This window comes from Callithrix jacchus, chromosome 2 (assembly GCF_049354715.1).
Source record: "Callithrix jacchus isolate 240 chromosome 2, calJac240_pri, whole genome shotgun sequence".
In the NCBI taxonomy this organism is placed as follows: Eukaryota; Metazoa; Chordata; class Mammalia; order Primates; family Cebidae; genus Callithrix; species Callithrix jacchus.
Window position 1 is genome coordinate 17415714 of NC_133503.1, and position 22397 is coordinate 17438110.

At 48.4% G+C, this 22397-nt stretch overlaps 1 protein-coding gene across 13 annotated transcripts in view; it reads left to right on the forward strand.

Annotated features, from left to right (window-relative positions):
• MMD2 (monocyte to macrophage differentiation associated 2) overlaps nucleotides 1-22397 on the forward strand; it is a 64182-nt gene that overhangs the window by 11599 nt on the left and 30186 nt on the right. For all 13 annotated transcript variants that reach the window (XR_013530515.1, XR_013530516.1, XR_013530511.1 and 10 more), the window contains one exon: nucleotides 22201-22282. Coding sequence is in view for 3 of the 13 variants with exons in the window: in XM_035292067.3 (XP_035147958.1) it covers nucleotides 22201-22282 (82 nt within the window). In the remaining 10 variants the exon portion in view is untranslated. The remainder of the gene's footprint in view (nucleotides 1-22200; nucleotides 22283-22397) is intronic.

A 22397-nucleotide genomic window follows, 5' to 3' on the forward strand; every position in this document is an offset into this window, starting at 1 on the left:
AATTATTCTAAAAATACCTAGCTGGAAATGGTAGCATAGGCCGGTCATTTATTAACTGTGAGAGGAATTGGTGGGGAAGAAAGGAAATCTGACATTGATGCAAAAGTGTGATCAAATTGCCTTAGCCTGTTCACACTGCTCTTAGAAAATGCCATCGTGCTATTCAGCCATAAAAAGACTGAGAGTCTGTCATTTGCAGCATCGTAGATGGAACTGGAGATCATTCTGTTAAGTGAAATAAGCCAGGCACAGGAAGCCAAACACTGCATGTTCTCACTTATTTGTGGGATCTGAAAATCAAAGCAATTGTGGCAGGTGTGGTGGCTGATGCCTGGAATCTCAGCATTTCGGGAGGCCGAGGCCGGCAGATGATGAGGTCGGGAGGTTGAGACCATGCTGGCCAGTGTGGTGAAACCCCATCTCCACGCACAAAATAATTAGCCAGGCATGGTGGCACGTGCCTGGAATCCCAGCTACCTGGGATGCTGAGGCAAGAGAATCGCTTGAACCAGGGAGGCCAAGGTTGCAGTGAGCCAAGATCATGTCACTGCACTCCAGCCTAGGCAACAGAGTGAGACTCCATCTCAAAAAAACCCAAAAACCCAAAGCAATTGAATTCAAGGGCATAGAGAGTAGAAGATCATTACCAGAGGTTGGGAAAGGTAGTGGGCAGGTGGGGAGGAGGTCAGGATGGTTAATGGGTACCCAAAAACCGATTGAATAAGTAAGGCCTGATGTTTGGTGGTACAGCAGGGTGACTATAGTTGATAATAATTTAATTATATGTGTGTGTGTGTGTGTGTATATAGAGAGAGAGACAGCAGGGTGACTATGGTTGATAATTTAATAATATGTGTGTGTGTGTGTGTGTGTATATATATAGAGAGAGAGACAGCAGGGTGACTATAGCTGATAATTTAATTATATGTGTGTGTGTGTGTGTGTATATATAGAGAGAGAGACAGCAGCGTGACTATAGTTGATGATAATGTAATTATGTGTGTGTGTGTGTATAGAGAGAGAAAGACAGCAGGGTGACTATAGTTGATAATAATTTAATGATGTGTGTGTGTGTGTGTGTGTGTGTGTGTATGTATATATATATAGAGAGAGAGACAGCAGGGTGACTATAGTTGATAATAATTTTATTATGTGTATGTGTGTGTGTATATATATATAGAGAGAGACAACAGGGTGACTATAGTTGATAATAATTTAATGTGTGTGTGTGTGTGTGTGTGTGTATAGAGAGAGAGAGACAGCAGGGTGACTATAGTTGATAATTTAATAATATGTGTGTGTGTGTGTATATATATAGAGAGAGAGACAGCAGGGTGACTATAGCTGATAATTTAATTATATGTGTGTGTGTGTGTGTGTATATATAGAGACAGCAGCGTGACTATAGTTGATGATAATGTAATTATGTGTGTGTGTGTGTATGTATATATATATATAGAGAGAGAGAGAAAGACAGCAGGGTGACTATAGTTGATAATAATTTAATGATGTGTGTGTGTGTGTGTGTGTGTGTATATATAGAGAGAGAGACAGCAGGGTGACTATAGTTGATAATTTAATTATGTGTGTGTGTGTGTGTATATATATATATATATAGAGAGAGAGAGAGAAAGACAGCAGGGTGACTATAGTTGATAATTATGTGTGTGTGTGTGTGTGTATAGAGAGAGAGAGACAGCAGGGTGACTATAGTTGATAATTTAATAATATGTGTGTGTGTGTGTATATATATAGAGAGAGAGACAGCAGGGTGACTATAGCTGATAATTTAATTATATGTGTGTGTGTGTGTGTGTATATATAGAGACAGCAGCGTGACTATAGTTGATGATAATGTAATTATGTGTGTGTGTGTGTATGTATATATATATATAGAGAGAGAGAGAAAGACAGCAGGGTGACTATAGTTGATAATAATTTAATGATGTGTGTGTGTGTGTGTGTGTGTGTATATATAGAGAGAGAGACAGCAGGGTGACTATAGTTGATAATTTAATTATGTGTGTGTGTGTGTGTATATATATATATATATAGAGAGAGAGAGAGAAAGACAGCAGGGTGACTATAGTTGATAATTATGTGTGTGTGTGTGTGTGTGTGTGTGTGTGTGTGTGTGTGTATATAGAGAGAGAGAGACAGCAGGGTGACTATAGTTGATAATTATATGTGTGTGTGTGTCTGTGTGTGTGTATATATATATATATAGAGAGAGAGAGAGAGACAGAGAGAGAGTCTTGCTCTGTTTTCCAGGCTGGAGTGCAGGGATGCGATCTTGGCTCCCTCCACCTCCAGGGCTCAAGTGATTCTCCTTCCTCAGCCTTCCGAGTAGCTGGGGTTACAGGGGCTCATCACCATGCCTGGCTAATTTTCATACCTTTAGTAGAGACAGGTTTCGCCATGTTGGTTCAGCTCACTGCAACCATCTTTTGTACAAGAGAATACAAAAATTAGCTGGGCATGGTGGTGCACTGCTGTAGTCCTAGCTACTCTGGAGGCCAAGGTGGGAGGATCACCTGAGTTTGGGAGATGGAGGCTGCAGTGAGTTGTGACCATGGCACTGCCCTTCAGTCTAGACTAGGTGGCTTATAAACCACAGAAATTTATAGAACCTCAAAAGAATTTTGGAAAGAAAAAGAAACCACAGAAATGTATTTCTCACAGTTCTGGAGGCTGGAAGTCAAGATCAGAGTGTCAGCACAGTCAGATTTGTTCCCAGGTGGCAGATAGCTGACTGCTTATAGCCTCACATGCCAGAAAGAGCTCTCTGGTCTCTTCTTCTAGGGGCACTAATCCCATTTGTGAGGGCTCCTCCCTCATCACCTCATCACTTTCCAGAGGCCCCGCCTCCTAATACGATCACATTGATGAGTAAAGATTTCAACATACAGATTTTGTGTGTTTGTGTGTGTGAGATGGAGTTTCACTCTGTCACCCAGGCTGCAGTGCAGTGGTGCGATCTTGCCTTACTGCAAACTCTGCCTCCTGGGTTCAAGGGATTCTCCTGCATCAGCCTCCCAAGTAGCTGGAATTACAGGTGCATACCACCGCACCCAGCTAATTTTTGTATTTTTAGTAGAGATGTGATTCTCTCCCAGGCTGGTGTCAAACTCCTGACCTCAAGTGATCTGCCTGCCTCGGTCTCCCAAAGTGCTGGGATTACAGGTGTGAGCCACCACACGCAGCCTAAACTGCTTTTCTTTACGGATGACGCAGCCTCGGGTATTCATAGCAGTGCTACTTGAGCTGTAGTCCCAGCTACTGGGGAGGTGGGAGGATCCGTTGAGCCAAGGAGTTCGAGGCTGCAGTGAGCTATGATTGCACCACTGTACTCCAGCTTGGGTGACAGAGCCAGACCCTGTCTCTAAAAATAAGAAAGAAAGACAAGGAGAATTAAAGGCCATGTGGTGTACATCATCTTACTGGAAGATACCTAGTAGAGCTGCTTCCCCTGGTGCCAGGTTGCTCTGTGGGGGCTCTAGGGTAGCCCCTGAGATGATACTGAGCTGCTTTTCAGCATCCTGGTACTTAGCAGCCTCTCAGCCTATACGGGTCTTAGAATCCATTGGTTTTCATTGTCTGAATCCTTTGTTTCACTTGAGGTTGCAACTTCGTACTTTTTCAAGATCCTCCCTTAGTGAAGACTCTGCACTCCACCCACCTCCAGCATCCTGGACTCGGATTTTTAAAGTACTTGGATTTTCTTTCTTTCTTTCTTTCTTTCTTCTTTTTTTGAGACAGAGTTTCCCTCGTTACCCAGGCTGCAGTGCAATGGCATGATCTCAGCTCACCGCAATCTCCACCTTCTGTGTTCAAGCAATTCTCCTGCCTCAGCCTCCCGAGTAGCTGGGACTACAGGCGTGCACCACTATGCCCAGCTAATTTTTGTATTTTTAGTAGAGACGGGTTTCACCTTGTTGACCAGGATGGTCTCGATCTCTTGACCTCATGATCCACCCGCCTTGGCCTCCCAAAGTGCTGGGATTACAGGCCTGAGCCACTGTGCCCAGCCGATGGATTTTCATTATTAGTTTAGATAAAGCCAAGGTTTCATTTCTTTCAGAGAAAGGCCCCAGAGGGAAATGAATCGATCAGTCCATGTTTGGAGCGTGGCTATTCTTAGGATGTGTGGATGGAGTTTCGGCTGTGTGAAGCTCCTGGAATTGTGTGCACAGGGTGGTGTGTGTGTGTGTGTGCGCGTGCGCGTGCACGCACATTTTGCCCATGGAGGTGTAGGTCTCCAGAGGAATCTTCTTTGAGCTGGCAGCTGCATTGCTTAGGAATGAATGCTGAATTCTGGTCTTTGGGAAAGGAGTTGGGCTGGAAACTGGCCTGAACATATTTCAGAGCTCTCTGCTTTGGAATTTTCACTCCTCTGTCCTGAAGGAAAGAAGGAAAGGGGCTAGGCTCACACCCATAGTTCGAGCCCTCTTTGAGGCCAAGGAGGGCAGATCATTTGAGGTCGGGTTTGAGACCTGCCTGGGCAACATGGTGAAACACTGTCTTCACTAAAATTACAAAAATTAGCCAGGAATGGTGGTGTGCACCTGTAATCGCAGCTACTTACGAGGCTGAGGCAGGAGAATCATTTGAATCCTAGAGGCAGAGGCTGCAGGGAGCCAAGATTACGCCACTGCATTCCAGCCTGGGTAACAGAGTGAGGTCTCCAAAGGAAAGGAAGGGAGAAAGGGGAGGAGGGGGCCGAGTGGGGTGGCTCACGCCTGTAATCCCTTTGGGAGGCTGAGGCAGGCAGATCACCTGAGGTCAGGAGTTCAAGAGCAGCCTGGCCAACATGGTGAAATCCAGTCTCTACTAAAAATACAAAAATTAGCCAGGTGTGGTGGTGCACGCCTGTAAACTCCAGCTACTTGGGAGCCTGAGGGAGGAGAATTGCTTGAACTTGGAAGGCAATTCTGGAGGCTGGAAGTCAAGAGGTTGCAGTGAGCCAAGATCTCGCCACTGCACTCCAGCCTGGATGTCAGGATGAGATCTCCAAAGGAAAGGAGGGGAGAAAGGGGAGGGAAGGAAAGAGAGAGAGGAAGAAGAAGAAAGAGGAGGAAGAAGGAGGAAAGAAAAAGAAGAGGGAAAGAAGAAGGAAAGGAAAAAGGAAAAAGAAATGTGTTGGTATCAAGGAGTAGGAAAGAAAAAGAAGAAAAGAAGAAAAAACAGAAGAAAGAGAGAGAAAAAAGGAATGTATTGGTGTTTAGAACTGAAAAGACTGGAAGTAGCCGGGGTGCAGCAGGACCCGAGAGGCTGTCTCTCTCCTGTTCTGGGCTCTGGGATGGTACATCGGACCCATGGCCACTAGCAGGGCTGGACTATTTTGGTGGAGAATGGCCATTCCAAGGCCTCCCCCATCTTCCACCAGTCCTTTCGCAGGAATAGTAGAAGTGCTGAGAGGGCTGAAAAATGGAGAGGAGGCCGGGCGTGATGGCTCACACCTGTAATCCCAGCACTTTGGGAGGCTGAGGTGGGAGGATCACGAGGTCAGGAATTCGAGACTAGCCTGGCCAACATGGTGAAACCCCATCTCTAGTAAAAATACAAAAAATTAGCTGGGTGTGGTGGCCCACGCCTATAGTCCCAGCTACTCTGGAGGCTGAGGCAAAAGAATTGCTTGAACCCGGGAGGTGGAGGTTGCAGTGAGCTGAAATTGCACCATTGCACTCCAGCCTGGGCAACAAGAGTGAAACTCTGTCTCAAAAAAAAATAAAAGGTATAGACAGGATGAAAAGTGTAATGGGAATTAGAAATGGCCTCCTAGGGCTGGGCATGTGGCTCATGCCTGTAATCCCAGCATTTTCAGTGCCCAAGCCAGCATGATCACTTGAGGCCAGGAGTTCAAGACCAGCCTGGGCAACATAGCAAGACTCCATTTCTAATTATTATTATTATTTTATTTTTATTTTTTCTAATTTAAAAAAATAAAATAAAATAAAAAAGAAAGAAAGAGCTTGTCCTCCCAGGCAGAGCCAGGTGGCTCACACCTATAATCTCAGCACTTTGGGAGGCCAAGGCAGGAGACTCACATGAGGCCAGGAGTTCAAGACTAGCCTGGGCAACGTGACCAGACCTCCCAGCTATAGAAAAATTAAAAATAAAAAGGCTGGGCATGGTGGCTTAGGTCTGGTGGCTCATGCCTATAATCCTAGCACTTTGGTAGGCCAACGTGATAGATCACCTGAGGTCAGGAGTTTGAGACCAGCCTGGCCGACATGGCAAAATCCCATCTCTACTAATAATACAAAAATTAGCTGGGCATGGTGGCACATGCTTGTAGTCTCAGCTACTCGGGAGGCCAAGGCAGGAGGATTACTCGAACCCAGGAGGTACAGCTGCAGTGAGCTGAGATCGAGCCACTGCACTCCAGCCTGGTGACAGAGTGAGACTTCATCTCCAAAACCTATAAGATAAATAAATAAATGAATGACCTCCCACCAGCACCAGTAATGTTGCACCACAAATGTATCTTGAAAGTGTCCTTGGCATGCAGATTATTTTGTCACCCCAAAGACAATGTAAAGATACATTTGTGGTGCAACATTACTGGTGCTATTAGGAAGACATTGATTTCTTTGAGTCAGGGACACCAGACCCCCATGACATGTAACTTTCCTACATAACAAACTTGTGCATTTAACCCTGAACCTAAAATAGAAGTTTTTTTTTTTTTTGAGACAGAGTCTTGCTCTGTTGCTAGGCGCCAGGCTGGAGTGCAGTGGTACGATCTTGTCTCACTGCAACCTCTGCCTCCCGGGTTCAAGCAATTCTTCTGCCTCAGCCTCCCAAGTAGCTGGAACTACAGGCACACGCCATCACACCCAGCTAATTTTTGTATTTTTAGTAGAGACGGGATTTCACCATGTTGGCCAGGATGGTCTTGATCTCTGGACCTGGTGATCCGCCCACCTCGGCCTCCCAAAGCGCTGGGACTACAGGCTTGAGCCACCCCGCCCGGCCTAAAATAGAAGTTTTTAAGAGTATAAAAAAGAAATAATAAAATGCATTATTCAACTGTTAATATAAAGTGTCTTTTTTTTTTTTTTTTTTGAGACAGCATTTTACTCTGTTGCCCAGGCTGGAGTGCAGTGGCATGATCTCGGTTCACTGTGCCCTCCGCCTCCTGGATTCAAGCAATTCTCTTGCCTCAGCCTCCTGAATAGCTGGGATTACAGGCATGCAGCACCATGCCTGGCTCATTTTTGTATTTTTATTAGAGACGGGGGTTTCATCATGTTGACCAGGCTGGTCTCGAACTCCTGGCCTCAAGTGATCCACCTACCTTGGCCTCCCAATGTGCTGGGATTACAGGTGTGATACACTGCGCCGGGTCAGAAGTGTCCTTCTTCTGTTATTACCTGAAAATTTACCAACTCTCAAAGTAAGGCTGCCTCTGACCTTCCAACCTGAGACACTCTGATTGGCTGCTGGTGAGGTTACAGGAATCTCTGGGAGATGATTGGTGGGTGACAGCCCCAGGTCAGGTGGAAGGAGGGCTTAATGGTTAGGGCTGGTGTCTGTGTCCTGTTCACAGACGCAGACCCAGGAGCTAGCTGAGGACAAACAGGGGCAAAGTGTTCCCCATCTTTGTTGGGGTGACCCCTCCTTCTAAACCCACTCAGAGCAGCCAGCAATGACCATGTCCTTTTTTACCTGATAGCATCTGGGAGCTTCCTGAGGCTGGGAAGATGGTCCTGGGAGATAGGAGATGCAGACCCTTATCAACCCATAGGGGAAGAGATTTCCTGGGGAACCACAGGGTGGATGCCGGGGCTGGGAGCTGGTCTCAGATCTGTTGGGTCAGTACCCCCAGGCCCAGGGGGCCATTCACATGGGATGCCACTCACAGTGCACCTGCCCGGGCCTGGCCCAGGGGTGCTGCTCCTGCAGATCACGCCAGAGTCCCCCAACTCTGGCACGAGATGCGAGCCCAGGCCTCTTCCACCACTTGCTCAGTTTCCCCTTCCTGTTCCCATCGCTGTCTGCTCCAGGATTTTATTTCATGACCATTCCCTGGTGGCACCTGCCCAAGGACTATTTCCCAAAGACTGAGCCAAGATACCACCAGCCTTTCAGGAGGAGCCTTGAATTCATGAATGGACACAAAGAAGCAACCAGAGCCAAGCGGAGATGGGGAGACGCTTAGCACGGCCGGGGCCGGCTTGGTCCTGCGTGGTCCTTTGCCTCTGTAGGACAGACACACAGAACACCCTTTGTGTAGGAGCCTGGGCAAGTCTCTCTAGTTTTGTCCAAGGGACTCAGGGTCGCCACCAACAGGCAGCAGCCCAGCTTGGGAGGGGTGGCTACAGCCTCATTCCCGTGCCTGGGCTCATTAATGAAAGGGGGTGGGCTCTCTGGGGGGCGGGGCTGCAGACCCCAGCTGGGTCAGTCCCGAAAGACAGCGAGGAATTGCAGAAGTCGAGCCCTGAGGCTGGGCCTGGCTCCTGCCAGACTTCAAACGAGGGAGCAGGGGGAGCTGAGGTGTGCCGGACCCTGCACCCAAGTCAGGATCCTCAACACGCTGGGACCTGGGGACCCCTTCACAGGACCCCTGTTAGTCCCTCCTCAACACCGTCAAGGGCGGCTACTCTCCTGGCTTTTGTCATCAGACCTGTGTTGGCTGTTCTTGAAGTTTATAGAAATAGATTGGGCCAGGCACAGTGGCTCACGCCTATAATTCCAGCACTTTGGGAGGCTGAGGCAAGCAGATTGCTTGAGGTCAGGAGTTCAAGACCAGCCTGGCCAACATGGCGAAACCTCTTCTCTATTAAAAATACAAAAAAATTAGCTGGTATGGTTCTGTGTACCTGTAGACCCAGCTACTTGGGAGGCTGAGGCAGGCAGAATGGCTTGAACCTGGGAGGCAGAGGTTCCGGTGAGCTGAGATTGTACCAATGCACTCTAGCCTGGTGACGGAGTAAGATTATAGCTTTAAAAAAAACAAAAGAAAGAAATAGATTGGAAGTGTATGTGCCGCCATTTGACATTTGTCTGCAATCTGCAGTGCGTCCTTATTTCTGCTGAAAGCTGTAATTCATTCGCATTACTATCTAGTGTTCCATTGCGTGAATATTTCCATTCTAATTCTCCCATGGGTGGGCACTGGGTAGTTTCCGGGACTTTTTTTTTTTAAGACAGTGTTTCTGTCTGTCCTCCAGGCTAGAGTGCAGTGACACGATCATAGCTCACTGCAGCCTCAAACTCCTGGGCTCAAGCCACCCTCCTAACTCAGCCTCTTGGGCAGCTGAGACCACAGTTACACACCACCACACCTGGCTAATTTAAAAAAGTTTTTGTAGCGAAAGGGTCTTGCTATGTTGCCCAGGCTGGTCTTGAACTCCTGGCTTCAAGCAGTCCTCCTGCCTCAGCCTCCCTAAAGTGCTGGGACTACAGGCATGAGCCACCAGGCCCAGCCTCTGGGATTCCTTTTACCTAGCACCGGCCCTCCTCAACTTTTTTTTTTAACTTATTTATTTATTTATTTTTTGAGACGGAGTTTCACTGTTGTTACCCAGACTGGAGTGCTATGACACGATCTCGGCTCACCGCAACCTCCGCCTTCTGGGTTCAAGCAATTCTCCTGCCTCAGCCTCCCGAGTAGCTGGGACTACAGGCGCACACCACCATGCCCAGCTAATTTTTGTATTTTTAGTAGAGACGGGGTTTCACCTCGTTGACCAGGATGGTCTCGATCTCTTGACCTCGTGATCCACCCGCCTCAGCCTCCCAAAGTGCTGGGATTATAGGCGTGAGCCACTGTGCCTGGCCGAACTTTTTTTTTTTTTTTTTAAGATGGAGTCTTGCTCTGTCACCCAGGCTGGAGTGCAGGGGCATGACCTTGGCTCACTGCAACCTTCATCTCCTAAATTCAATTTATTCTCCTGCCTCAGTCTCCCTAGTAGCTGGGATTACAGGTGCCCGCCACCACACCAGGCTAATTTTTTGTATTTTTAGTAGAGACAGGGTTTCACCATGTTGACCAGGATGGTCTCGAACTCCTGACCTCAGATGATTCGCTGGCCCTGGCCTCCCAAAGTGATGGGATTACAAATGTGAGCTGCCATGCCCAGCCACCCCTCCCCAACTTTGATGCAGCTTGTTTGAGGTCATCTGGCCTTGAGCGTTGATTTCAAAACTTGACTTTATCTAAAACATTTTTTATTTGATTAGATTTTAAAAAGATCACTGACATTGTAGCTCGTTAAGTAACACCGAAATATAAAGAAAATAAGATTTCTCATGCCTGTCTCTCCTCTGCTACAGCCAGCAACAAGGTTGACTTTGCTTACTTTTTTTTCCCCCCTGAGGCGGAGTCCCTCCCTGTCGCCAGGATGGAGTGCAGTGGTGCTCACTGCAGCCTCCGCCTTCTGGGTTCAGATGCTTCTCGTGCCTCAGCCTCCCGAGTAGTTGAGACTACAGGCACATGCCACCATGCCCGGCTAATTTTTGTATTTTTTGTAGAGACAGGGTTTCACCATGTTGGCCAGGATGGTCTTGATCTCTTGACCTCGTAATCCTCTAGCCTCACCCTCCCAAAATGGTGGGATGACAGGCGTGAGCCACCTCGCCTGGCTGGCTTTGTTTTCTTTCGTACTTTCTGTCTTTCCAAGTCAACAACCTGGCCTTGCCCTTGCTGTGTTTCAAATGTGTGTCTCTTCCAAAACTCATTCTGAAACTTAATCCCCATTGTAACAGTATGAAAAGGGTGGGAAATTTGACTGTGGTATTTGGGAGGTGGGACATTTGGGAGGTGATTAGGATTAGCTGCGGTCGTGAGGTTGAGGCATTAATGGCTTTAGAAGAGGAGAGAGACTTCAGTGAGTACCTACAGGTGTCTCACCAAGAGATGCCCCACACTACCTCCAGATTCTACAGCGTTCCCAGAAGCAAGAAGGGCCCCGAAAGATACCGCTCCTAGGCCCTGGACTTTCCAGCCTGCAGAACTGTAAGAAATTAAATCGTTTTCTTAGGATCAGGTGCCTGTAATCTCAGTGCTTTGGAAGGGGGAGGATTGTTTGAGGCCAGGAGTTTGAGACCAGCCTGGGCAACAATAGCGAAACCAATCTCTACGAAAAAATGTTAAAAAATTAGCTGGATGTAGTGGTGCCACCCCATAGTCCTAGCTACTCAGGAGGCTGAGGTGGGAGAATCACTTGAGCCTGGGAGTTCGAGACCAGACTAGGCAACGTGGCAAGACCCTGTCTCTACAAAAAATTAAAAAGTTATCTGGGTGTGGTGATGCATGCCTGTAGTCCCAGTTACTCAGGAGGCTGAGGCAGGAACATGGCTTGAACCCAGGAGTCGGAGGCTGCAACGAGCTGTGATTGTGCCAGTGCATTTCAGTGTGAATGACAACGAGAACCCCTCTCTAAAAATCCAAAACAGCAAAAAATAATGTATAATTTATAATATTTTCTTTTTCCTTTTTTTTCCTTTGAGACAGAGTCTTGCTGTGTTGCCCAGGCTGGAGCACAGTAGTACGATCTCATCTCACTGCAACATCCACCTTCCGGGTTCAAGCAATTCTCCTGCCTCAGCTTCCTGAGTAGCTGGGATTATAGGTGTCCGCCATCGTGTCTGGCTAATTTTTGTATTTTTAGTAGTGACAGGGTTTCACCATGTTGGCCAGGCTGCTCTTGAACCCCTGACCTCAGGTGATCCACCTGCCTCAGCCTCCCATAGTGCTGGGATTACAGGTGTGAGCCACCACCTCCTGCCTGTAATAATTTCTTTATAAATTACCCAGTCTCAGGTATTCCAGCAGAAGATGGACTAAGACACCCTTTAAAGACTGCTTGAGGCCAGGCAAGGTGGCTCATGCCTGTAATCCCAGCACTTTGGGAGGCCGAGGTGGGCAGATCACCTGAGGTCAGGAGTTCGACACCAGCCTGACCCACATGGTGAAATCCCATCTCTACTAAAAATACAAAAAGTTACCTGGGTGTGGTGGGAAGCACCTATAATCCCAGTTGCTTTGGAAGCTGAGGCAGGAGAATTGCTTTAACCTGGGAGGCAGAGGTTGTAGTGAGCTGAGATCGTACCATTGCACTCAAGCCTGGGTGACAGAGTGAGACTCTGTCTCGGTTTTTTTTTTTTTTTTTGAGACGGAGTCTCGATTTGTTGCCAGGCTGGAGTGCAGAGGTGTGATCTCAGCTCACGGCAACCTCCGCCTCCTGGGTTCAAGTGATTCTCCTGCCTCAGCCTGCCGAGTAGCTGGGACTACAGGCACTTGGCACCACGCCTGGCTAATGTTTTGGTTTTTGTGGGGTTTTTTTTGTATTTTAGTAGAGATGGGGTTTCATCATGTTGGCTAGGATGGTCTCGATTTCCTGAACTCATGATCCGCCTGCCTTGGTCTCCCAAAGTGCTGGGATTACAGATGTAAGCTACTGCACTCGACCTTGAGACTGCCTCAAAATATAAAAATAAAATATTCTATGGCAAACATTTCCTGTAGAATTTTAGCATTTTTTTTAGGCTGGGAGTGATGGTACATGCCTGCAATCCCAGCTCTTTGGGAGGCTGAAGTGGGAGGATTGCTTTAGCTCAGGAGTTCAAAACCAGACTTGGCAACACAATGAATCTCCATCTTTACAAAATAAATTAATAATGAAATAAAGTACGGACATTTTGGCTCACGCCTGTAATCCTAGCACTTTGGGAGGCCGAGGCAGGTGGATCATGAGGTCAGGTGATCGAGACCATCCTGGCCAACATGGTGAAACCCCGTCTCTACTAAAAATACAAAAATTAGCCGGGCGTGGTGGCGCATGCCTGTAGTCCTATGGCTACTCGGGAGGCTGAGGCAGGAGAATTGTTTGATCCCAGGAGGCGGAGGTTGCAGCGAGCCGAGATCAAACCACTGCACTCCAGCCTGGGTGACAGATTGAGACTCCGTCTCAAAAAAAAAGAAACAAGACTAATACTTTTATTGTAGTTATATGAGTAAAACTTGAATATGACCTCATAAAGATTCAAATAACACAAGTCAAATGAAAGACCCTTTATCTCCCACCCAATCCTAAAATTTAAAATATAAGGGAGGGGGCAAAGTCCTCTGAGACCAGCACCTCCAAACTCACCAGTCCCTCCATTTTCCTTCAAGTCTGTTTCTGTGTATTTATGTTCCTAAAATGTTGCGGTTTGTGTGTTTTATACTAATTAAGTCATGTTGTGGATATGATTTTATCACTTGATTTTTTCATTTGATTTTGATGAACATCTTTGTGTTGTATGTGGTTACACTTAAAAAATTTTTTCCTATTTTTTTGAGACAGAGTTTCATTCTTGTCACCCAGGATGGAGGGCAATGGCGCCATCTCAGCTCACGGCAACCTCTGCCTCCTGGGTTCAAGTGATTTTCCTGCCTTAGCCTCCTGGGTAGCTAGGATTACAGGAGCCTGCCACCACGCCTGGCTAAGTTTTGTATTATTATTATTATTATTATTATTGTTATTGTTATTGTTATTGTTATTGTTATTTTGGAGTCAGAGTTTTGTTCTGTCGCCCAGGCTGGAGTGCAGTGGCACGATCTTGGCTCACTGCAACCTCTACCTCCCAGGTTCAAGCCATTCTCCTGCCTTAACCTCCTGAGTAGCTGGGACTACAGATGCCTGCCACCATGCTGGCTAATTTTTGTATTTTTTGTAGAGACCAAATTTCACCATGTTATTCAGATGGTCTCGATCTGACCTTGTAATCAGCCCACCTCAGCCTCCCCAAATGTTGGGATTACGGGGTGAGCCACCATGCCCAGCCTTATTATTATTATTTTTTGAGGCAGGGTCTCACTCTGTGGTCCAGGCTGGAGTGCAGTGGCGTGGTCATAGCTCACTGCAGCCTCGACCTCCTGGCTCACATGATCCTCCCACTTCACCCTCCCACTTCTCCCTCCCCAGTAGCTGGGACTACAGTCATGCACCACCACTTATGACTAACTTTCTTTTTCTTTCTTTGAGACAGAGTCTTGCTCTGTCACCCAGGCTATAGCACGGTGGCCTGATCTCAGCTCTCTGCAACCTCTGCCTCCTGGGTTCCAGTGATTCTCCTACCTCAGCCTCCTGAGGAGCCAGAATTACAGGCATGCGCCACCAAGCCCTGCTAATTTTTGTATTTTTAGTAGAGACAGGGTTTTACTATATGGGCCAGGCTGGTTTTGAACTCCTGACTACAGGTGATCCACTCACCTCAGCCTTTCAAAGTGCTGGGATCACAGGCGTAAGCCACCACCTCACCTGGCCTTAAACCATATTCTTTATGACACCTGTAGGCTACGTAATATTACTCCCTTTTCCTTCCCCAGAAGGTGCAGCCCAGAGACGTTAAGTAATTTCCCCCCGTTCACACAGCAGCTAACTGCCCTTGCAGGCATTTTCCACCCGACAGTGCCTGGCCCCAAAGCCTGTGCAGCCTTAGTTCAGGGTGAGAATTCAGCATTCTCTCCTCATCTCCCGCCAGTGTCTGGCGCTGCATCCTGGCTCAGTTTGGGAGTCCTCCACAAAGCCATGGCCGTGTGGTCATCTAAGCAGTAAGGATTGGCTACAAAATGAGGATTCTGTTCTCCAGGGAGGAGGAAGAAAAGCCCACTTCTCTCCTTTAGTTTAACCAGTGACAGCCCGCTAGCAACGTCGGCTCTTTCAAGAGAAGTTTCCCACTGTCAAGGCTGCCTCTCTGACTGCTGGCTCTGTTCTCACACAGTCTCAATTTTATCTATGCATTTCATTTGTTAAAAATGCATCCTGACCAGGCCCAGTGGTTCACACCTGTAATCCCAGCACTTTGGGAATTAAAGGCAAGAGGATTGCTTGAGGCCAGCAGTTTTGAGACCAGGCTGGGCAACATGGTGAAACGCTTTCTCTACTAAAAATATATAAAAAAAAAAAAAACCCAAAACCCAAAAAATTAGCTGGGCGTGATGGTGGAAAAAAAAGCATTGTGAGCTGGGCGTGGTGGCTCATGCCTGTAATCCCAGTACTTTGGGAGGTCGAGGGGATAGGATCACCTGAGGTCAGAGTTCGAGACCAGCCTGGCCATCGTGGCGAAACTCCGTCTCTACTGAAAATACAAAAATTAGCTGGGCATGGTGGCGTGAGGCTGTAATCCCAGCTACTTGGGAGGCTGAGGCAGGAGAATCTCTTGAATCTGTGAGGTGGAGGTTGCAGCGAGCAACCTCTGGAGTGGGTCGCACCACTGCACTCCACCCTGGCACTGGGCAGAGGTTTCAGGTGCAAAGAGGGGGGCAGGAGAGAATTCTGAGGCATGGTAACCTTTTTTTTTTTTTTTGAGATGGAGTCTCGCTCTGTTGCCAGGCTGGAGTGCAGTGGCATGATCGCGGCTCACTGCAACCTCTGCCTTCCACGTTCAAGCAGTTCTCCTGCCTCAGCCTCCCAAGTAGCTGGGATTACGGGCACGTGCCATCACACACAGATAACTCTGTAGTTTTAGTAGAGATGGGTTTTCACTGTGTTGGCCAGGCTGGTCTCAACTCCTGACCGCATGATCTGCTTGCCTCGGCCTCCCGAAGTGCTGGGATTACAGGTGTGAGCCACTGTGACCAGCCCGGTGGCTATTTGTCTTGATGATGGTGGTGGCAGTTATAGGACTCTCCACATTTGTCAAATCTCATAAAACTATAGCAAAAAAAGAGGAAATTTTACTTTTTGTAAATTAAAACACAAATGAAAATATGAATTCATGATTTTCTTAAAATTCTCGACTAGTGGTTTATGGAGGAAAGAAAGGAGGTCACAAGGAGTTAAAGGGAAAGTGCTCGGGTCTTCAGGGTGGTGGGAACGCTCTTTCTTGGTAGTTTGCCCGTGGCCCTGTCTCCGGGCCTCCCTCTCCCCTCTCTACCAGCATTCAATGGCCACAGTGACTGAGAGACAAGGAGAGTCTTGTGGAACCCAGAAATAAATAAATAACTGCCTGTCTCAGGTTGCCACGGCAACCGTGATATCATCCTGGGACCCGTGTGGCTGGCACCCTTGGTGGCTTGCTGGTGTTTGTTACAGGAGTAAGGGGAGCCAGGGCCGCAGGCCCGCGCCTGGTGGCAGGTGGAGGGGGAGACCTCAGGGGGAGAATGGGTTTCCCACTGTGGAGACCGGGGCGAGCCGCACCCTCACAATTGGTATCGGGACACCCTGCCCTGTTAGTAGAAGCGTAGATTGGCCTGGCTTTCTGGAGGGCTTTGGGCAGAGTCTCTAGATGAATACTGTGAGGCTGGGTGTGATGGCTCATGCCTGTAATCCTAGCACTTTGGGCGGCCAAGGAAGGAGGATCACTTGAGGTCAGGAGTTCGAGACCAGCCTGGCCAACATGGTGAAACCCCGTCTCTACTAAAAATACAAAAATTAGCTGGGTGTGGTGGTGTGCACGGCTGTAATCCCAGCTACTCAGGAGGCTGACACAGGAGAATCGCTTGAATCTGGGAGGTGGAGGTTGCAGTGAGATGAGATTGTGCCACTGCACTCCAGCCTGGGAGACAGAGCAAGACTCTCTCAAATTAAAAAGAAATAAAAATAAAGAACAAAATAAGCATCACATGCACCTGTGTTTGTGTCCAAGCGCTGCGATCACAGATGACACACACCAGGCGGTTTACAACAGCGGCTATTTATTCTCTCACAGTTCTGGTGGCCAGAAGGCTAAACCCAAGGTGCGAGCAGGGCTGGCTCTCCTGCAGGCTCTGAGGCCCAGGCTCTCTCATGGCTTTTGGTGGCCGCCAGCAGTCCTGGGTGCCACTGGCTGGTGGATGCATTGCCACAACCTCTGCCTGCACCGTCATGTGGTCATCCTCCCCCTGTGTGTCTCTGTCTTCATTTACCATTGTCCTCTGTGTCTCTCTCGTCGTTTTTTTTTTTGAAACGGAGTCTTGCTCTTGTCACCCAGGCTGGAGTGCAATGGTTCAATATCGGCTCACCACAACCTCTGCTTCCCAGGTTCAAGCGATTCTCAGGCCTCAGCCTCTAGAGTAGCTGGGACTACGGGCGCCCACTACCACACCTGGCTAATTTTTTTATTCTTTTTTAGTAGAGATGGGGTTTTACCTTGTTGGTTAGGCTGGTCCTGAACTCCTGACCTCAGGTGATCCCCCCGCCTTGGCCTCCTGAAGTGCTGGGATTGCAGGCCTGAGCCACCATGCCCGACCTGTCTTGTCTTCTTAGGGAACCCTAGTCACCTTGGATGGGGCCCCACACTACTACAGTCTGGCCTCATCTTAACCAATGACATCTGCTCCAATCCTGTTCCCAAGTGAGGTCCCCTTCTGAGTACTGGGAGTTAGGGCTTCGATGTGTGAATGTTGGGAGGACATGGTTCAATCATATCACTATTTTTGTTGTTATTACTTACTATTTAATGAGCCAGTCTTGGCCAGGCATGGTGGCTCATGCCTGTAATCCCAGCACTTTGGGAGGCTGAGGCAGGCAGATCATGAGGTTAGGAGTTCGAGACCAGCCTGGCCAACATAGTGAAACCCCATATCTACTAAAAATACAAAAATTAGCCGGGTGTGGTGGCACACACCTGTAGTCCCAGGTACTTGGGAGGCTGACACAGGAGAATCGTTTGAACCTGGAAGACAGACATTGTAGTGAGCCAAGACAGAGGCATTGCATTCCAGCCTGGATGACAGAGCAAGATTGCATTTCCAAAAAAAAGAAAAACAAAGACTCCATCTCAAATAATAATAATAATAATAATAATAACAACAATAAGCTAGTCTTGGCTACAGGTAGCTTCCTGGCCCACCTCGAGGAAGGTGGGTGGATGTACGGCATGTTCTGGTCTCCTGGGGAGGCTTCAGTGGAGTCTCCAGGGTGGGTCCTCCATTTTCTCTTGCTGCTTAGGCCATGGGAGATGGGGTGCTGGTGTCTCTTTGGCTTAGTTCAGAAGCCTGGCCCCTGCGCTCTTAGTTTTCTCACCTGTCGAATGCGCTTGGCATGGCCCTGGTGTTGAAGTCACTTGACTGACTGTGGATTCATGTGACCATGGAATCCCAGCTGGATGCAGGCAGAGGGCAGTCACCTGAACCGCTGGACCCCTGGGCTCACCCTGGCACCAAGTGTCCCAGGGCAAGCCACAGTGTCCGTGCCTGGCAGACTCCCCTGCCCAGCCTTCACTCCTGCCCTGCCCATACCAGCGTATGTGAAGCCAGCATACACGATGTGCTCCATAAATGCTCCCTGAACTGTGCTAGCATAGAGCCAGCACACAGAAGGTGCTCAATTAATGCCCCAGGGTCCATACTAGCATGGAGGCAGCACACAGAAGGTGCTTAATAAATGCTCCATGAACTATACTTAGCATGCAGGCAGCACACAGAAGGTGCTTAATAAATGCTCTATGAACTATACTTAGCATGGAGCCAGAACACAAAAGGTGCTTAGGAAATGCTTCATGAGCTGTACTTGGCATGGAGCCAGCACACAAGGTGCTTAATAAGTGCTCAATGAGCCATATTTAGCATGAGGCCAGCATACAGAAGGTGCTCAATGAGTGCTCCATAACTGTACTTAACCTGGATCCAGCATGCAGGAGGTGCTTAACAAGTGTTCCATGAGCTGTCTTTAGCATGGAGCCAGCACACAAAAGATGCTTAATAAATGCTCCATGAACTACACTTAGCATGGAGTCAGCACACAAAATGTGCTCAATGAATGTTCCAGGGTCTTTACTAACATGGAGCCAGCACACAGGAGGTGCTTAATGAATGCTCCGTGAACTACTGGTATGACATCAGCATACAGAAAGTGCCCAATAAATACTTAGTGACTCATACATACTTCATGGAGCAATTCGTTCTGAGCCATACACTCATTTGTTTGGGGGGCAGTCTACAAAGTAATCATTGGACCTCAGGGGGACAGTTTTTGGTGTGTTTAGTGGAGTTGAACCCCATTGGGTGGCTGCTGCTTGGCAACGTCCAGGTGAGCTGTCCACTCACTTGATTCTGAGCCTGTGTGGGCCGAAGAGATGCACGCTGCTGTGGTCCCGGCTGCTGGTCTGACAGCCAGGTGTGTGCAGACCTTACCCCCAGCTCTTGGATGCCTCTTCCCTGCCCAGCCAACCCTTGTCTGTCTGCCCAGCCTGACCTAAGTCCCCCAGCACAGAGTCGTGTCAAGGCAGGACCAGAGGTTGCAATCCACCAGGGCTGGGTTGAGTCCCATCCCACCCAGTGATCTGTTTCCTTCACCTCCCTGCCCTGTAGCTTCTCCATCTATAAAATGAGTAATAGCTTCACATGGTGCTCCCGTGAGGCCTAAACACAGGTGATGATGTTTTGTAGATTCTAAAAAGACACCAAAACATCAGGATTTTTTTTTTGGTGTGTTTGAGAATGAGTCTCACTCTGTTGCTCAGGCTAGAGTGCAGTGGCATGATCTCAGCTAATTGCAACTTTCACCTCCGGGCTCAAGCGATTCTCCTGCTTCAGCCTCCCAAGTAGCTGGGATTACGGGCCGGTGCCACTACTCCTGGCTGTTTTTTAAAATTTTTTTGGAGATGGAGTTTTGCTCTTGTTGCCAAACTGGAGTGCAATGGTGTGATCTTGGCTCACTGCAACCTCCGCTTCCTGGGGTCAAGCAATTCTCCTGCCTCAGCTTCCCGAATAGCTGGGATTATAGGCATGTGCCACCACGTCCAACTAATTTTTTATATTTTTAGTAGAAACGGGGTTTTACCATGTTAGGCTGGTCTCAAACTCCTGACTTTAGGTGATCTGCCCACTCATGCCGCCATGCCTGGCCTTTTTTTTTTTTTTTTTTTTTTTGAGGTGGAGTCTTACTCTGTTGCCCAGGCTAGAGAGTGCAATGACATGATCTTGGCTCACTGCAACTTCCAACTCCCAAATTCAAGCGATTCTCCTGCCTCAGCCTCCCAAATATCTAGGATTACAGGTGTGGGCCACCACACCCAGCTAATTTTTTATTTTTAGTAGAGATGCGGTTTTGCCATGTTGGCCAGGCTGGTCTCGAACTCTTGGCCTGCAGTGATCCACACACCTTGGCCTCTTAAAGTGCTGGGGTTACAGGCATGAACCACCGCACCTGGCCAGGAATGTTTATTTTATTTTTTTAATTTTGTTTTTTCAGATGGAGTCTCATTCTATCACCCAGGCTGGAGTGCAATGGCTTGATCTTGGCTCACTGCAACCTCTGCCTCCTGGGTTCAAGCTATTCTCCTTTCTCAGCCTCCCAAGTAGCTGGGATTACAGCCACACACCACCATGCTTGGCTAATTTTTGTATTTTTACACTATATTGTAGACAGGGTTTCACTATATTGGTCAGGCTGGTCTCAAACTCCTAACCTCAGGTGATCCACCTTCCTCAGCCTCCCAAAGTGCTGGGATTACAGGTGTGAGCCACCGCACCTGGCCAGGAACGTTTATTTTTAACATAAAGTCATTTAGCAATTTCACCTGAGCCCAGCAGAAATAATCACGTGTTCAACAAAAAATGTGCAGAAAATGTTCATGGGCCGAGTTATCCATGATACCCCCAAGCAGGAGTGTCCACCCGCAGTGGATTGGGGAAATCACTCGTGGTGTGTCCACCCAGCAGAATACGATACAGCCATGAAAACTACCAATTGCTGTAGGCCAAAAGGCGGATGAATCTCACAAAAATCATGTTAAGCAAAAGAAACCATGCTCAGGTGTGCACCACCACGCCCAGCGAACTTTTGTATTTTTAGTAGGAAGAGGTTCTGCCGTTGGCCAGGTTGGTCTTGAACTCCTGAACTAAAGTGAACCACCCGCCCTGGCCTCTTAAAGGCGAAACCTCATCTCTACTAAAACACAAAAATTAGCTGGGCGTGGTGATGTGTTTCGTCTGAGTTCACTGAGCAAGTGCAGGAACAGGGGAAACAAATCTAAGATGACAATGGCCCAGGTGGTTTCCCTGGGGAAAAGGGACCCATGGGAGGGGGCACTGGGCACTTTCTCGGGGGTGAGAAGTGAGCTGTAGCGCTTCCTGGATGGTGATTGTGTGGGTCTACGCATCTGTAAAAATCTTTCAAGCTGCCCCTTTGCAGAGCTATAGTGTGTGTAAGTTATATTTAGAGAAATAAAAAACAGGAAATGAAGCTGGAAGTGGTGGCTCACGCCTGTAATCCCAGCACTCTGGGAGGCCGAGGCGGGCAGATCACAAGGTCAAGAGATTGAGACCATCCTGGCCAACGTGGTGAAACCCTGTCTTTACCAAAAATACAAAAATTAGCTGGGCATGGTGGTATGCACCTGCAGGCTCAGCTACTCGGGAGGCTGAAGCAGGAGAATCGCTTGAATCCAGGAGGCAGAAGTTGTAGTGAGCCGAGATGGCGCCACTGCATTCCAGCCAAGTGACAAAGTGAGACTGTATCCCAAAGAAACAAATTTAGCCAGGCATGGTAGGTCATGCCTGGTAGATCGTGCCTGCAGTCCCAGCATCTCAGGAAGCTGAGGTGGGAGGATGGCTTGAGCCCAGGAGGTGGAGGCGACAGTGAGCCATGATTTCGCCACTGCACTCCAGCCTGAGTGACAGAGTGAGAACCTGTGTCAAAAAAAAAAAAAGAGAATGTAACAAACACCACATTGGGGATTAGGCACAACATATTGGACAATTCAAAACCATTTAATGATTGGAAAGAGGGAGGTACTGAGAGGGAAGAGGGGAGAGAGGGGGGATGGGAAAGGGAGAAGGGGGTGCTGTTCTTTTCCTAATGATTGGAAAGAGGGAGGGGGGGAGAGGGGAGAGGGGGGAGATGGGAAAGGGAGAAGGGGGTGCTGTTCTTTTCCTAATGATTGGAAAGAGGGAGGGGGGAGAGGAGAGAGGGGGGAGATGGGAAAGGGAGAAGGGGGTGCTGTTCTTTTCCTAATGATTGGAAAGAGGGAGGGGGGGAGAGGGGGGAGATGGGAAAGGGAGAAGGGGGTGCTGTTCTTTTCCTAATGATTGGAAAGAGGGAGGGAGGGAGAGGGGAGGGGGGGATGGGAAAGGGAGAAGGGGGTGCTGTTCTTTTCCTAATGATTGGAAAGAGGGAGGGAGGGAGAGGGGAGAGGGGAGAGAGGGGGGATGGGAAATGGGAAAGGGAGAAGGGGGTGCTGTTCTTTTCCTACCAGCAGTGGGTGAAGTCTTTAGGCCTCCAGGGAATTCGGATGGCATCTCTTCCCCAGCGGGGCTTCCTGGAATTCTCCCTCTCCTTCCAGGTTCATGAACCACCGAGTCCCTGCCCACAAGAGGTACCAGCCCACAGAGTATGAACACGCGGCCAACTGTGCCACCCATGCTGTGAGTTGGCTTTGGGGGATCTAAGGGCTGAGATGGGGACACTTATGGGGAAGGGGGTGGGGGAAGGCACCTCCTTCACAGATGTCCTAAGTGGCCTGTTCCTTGGGTCTTCTGT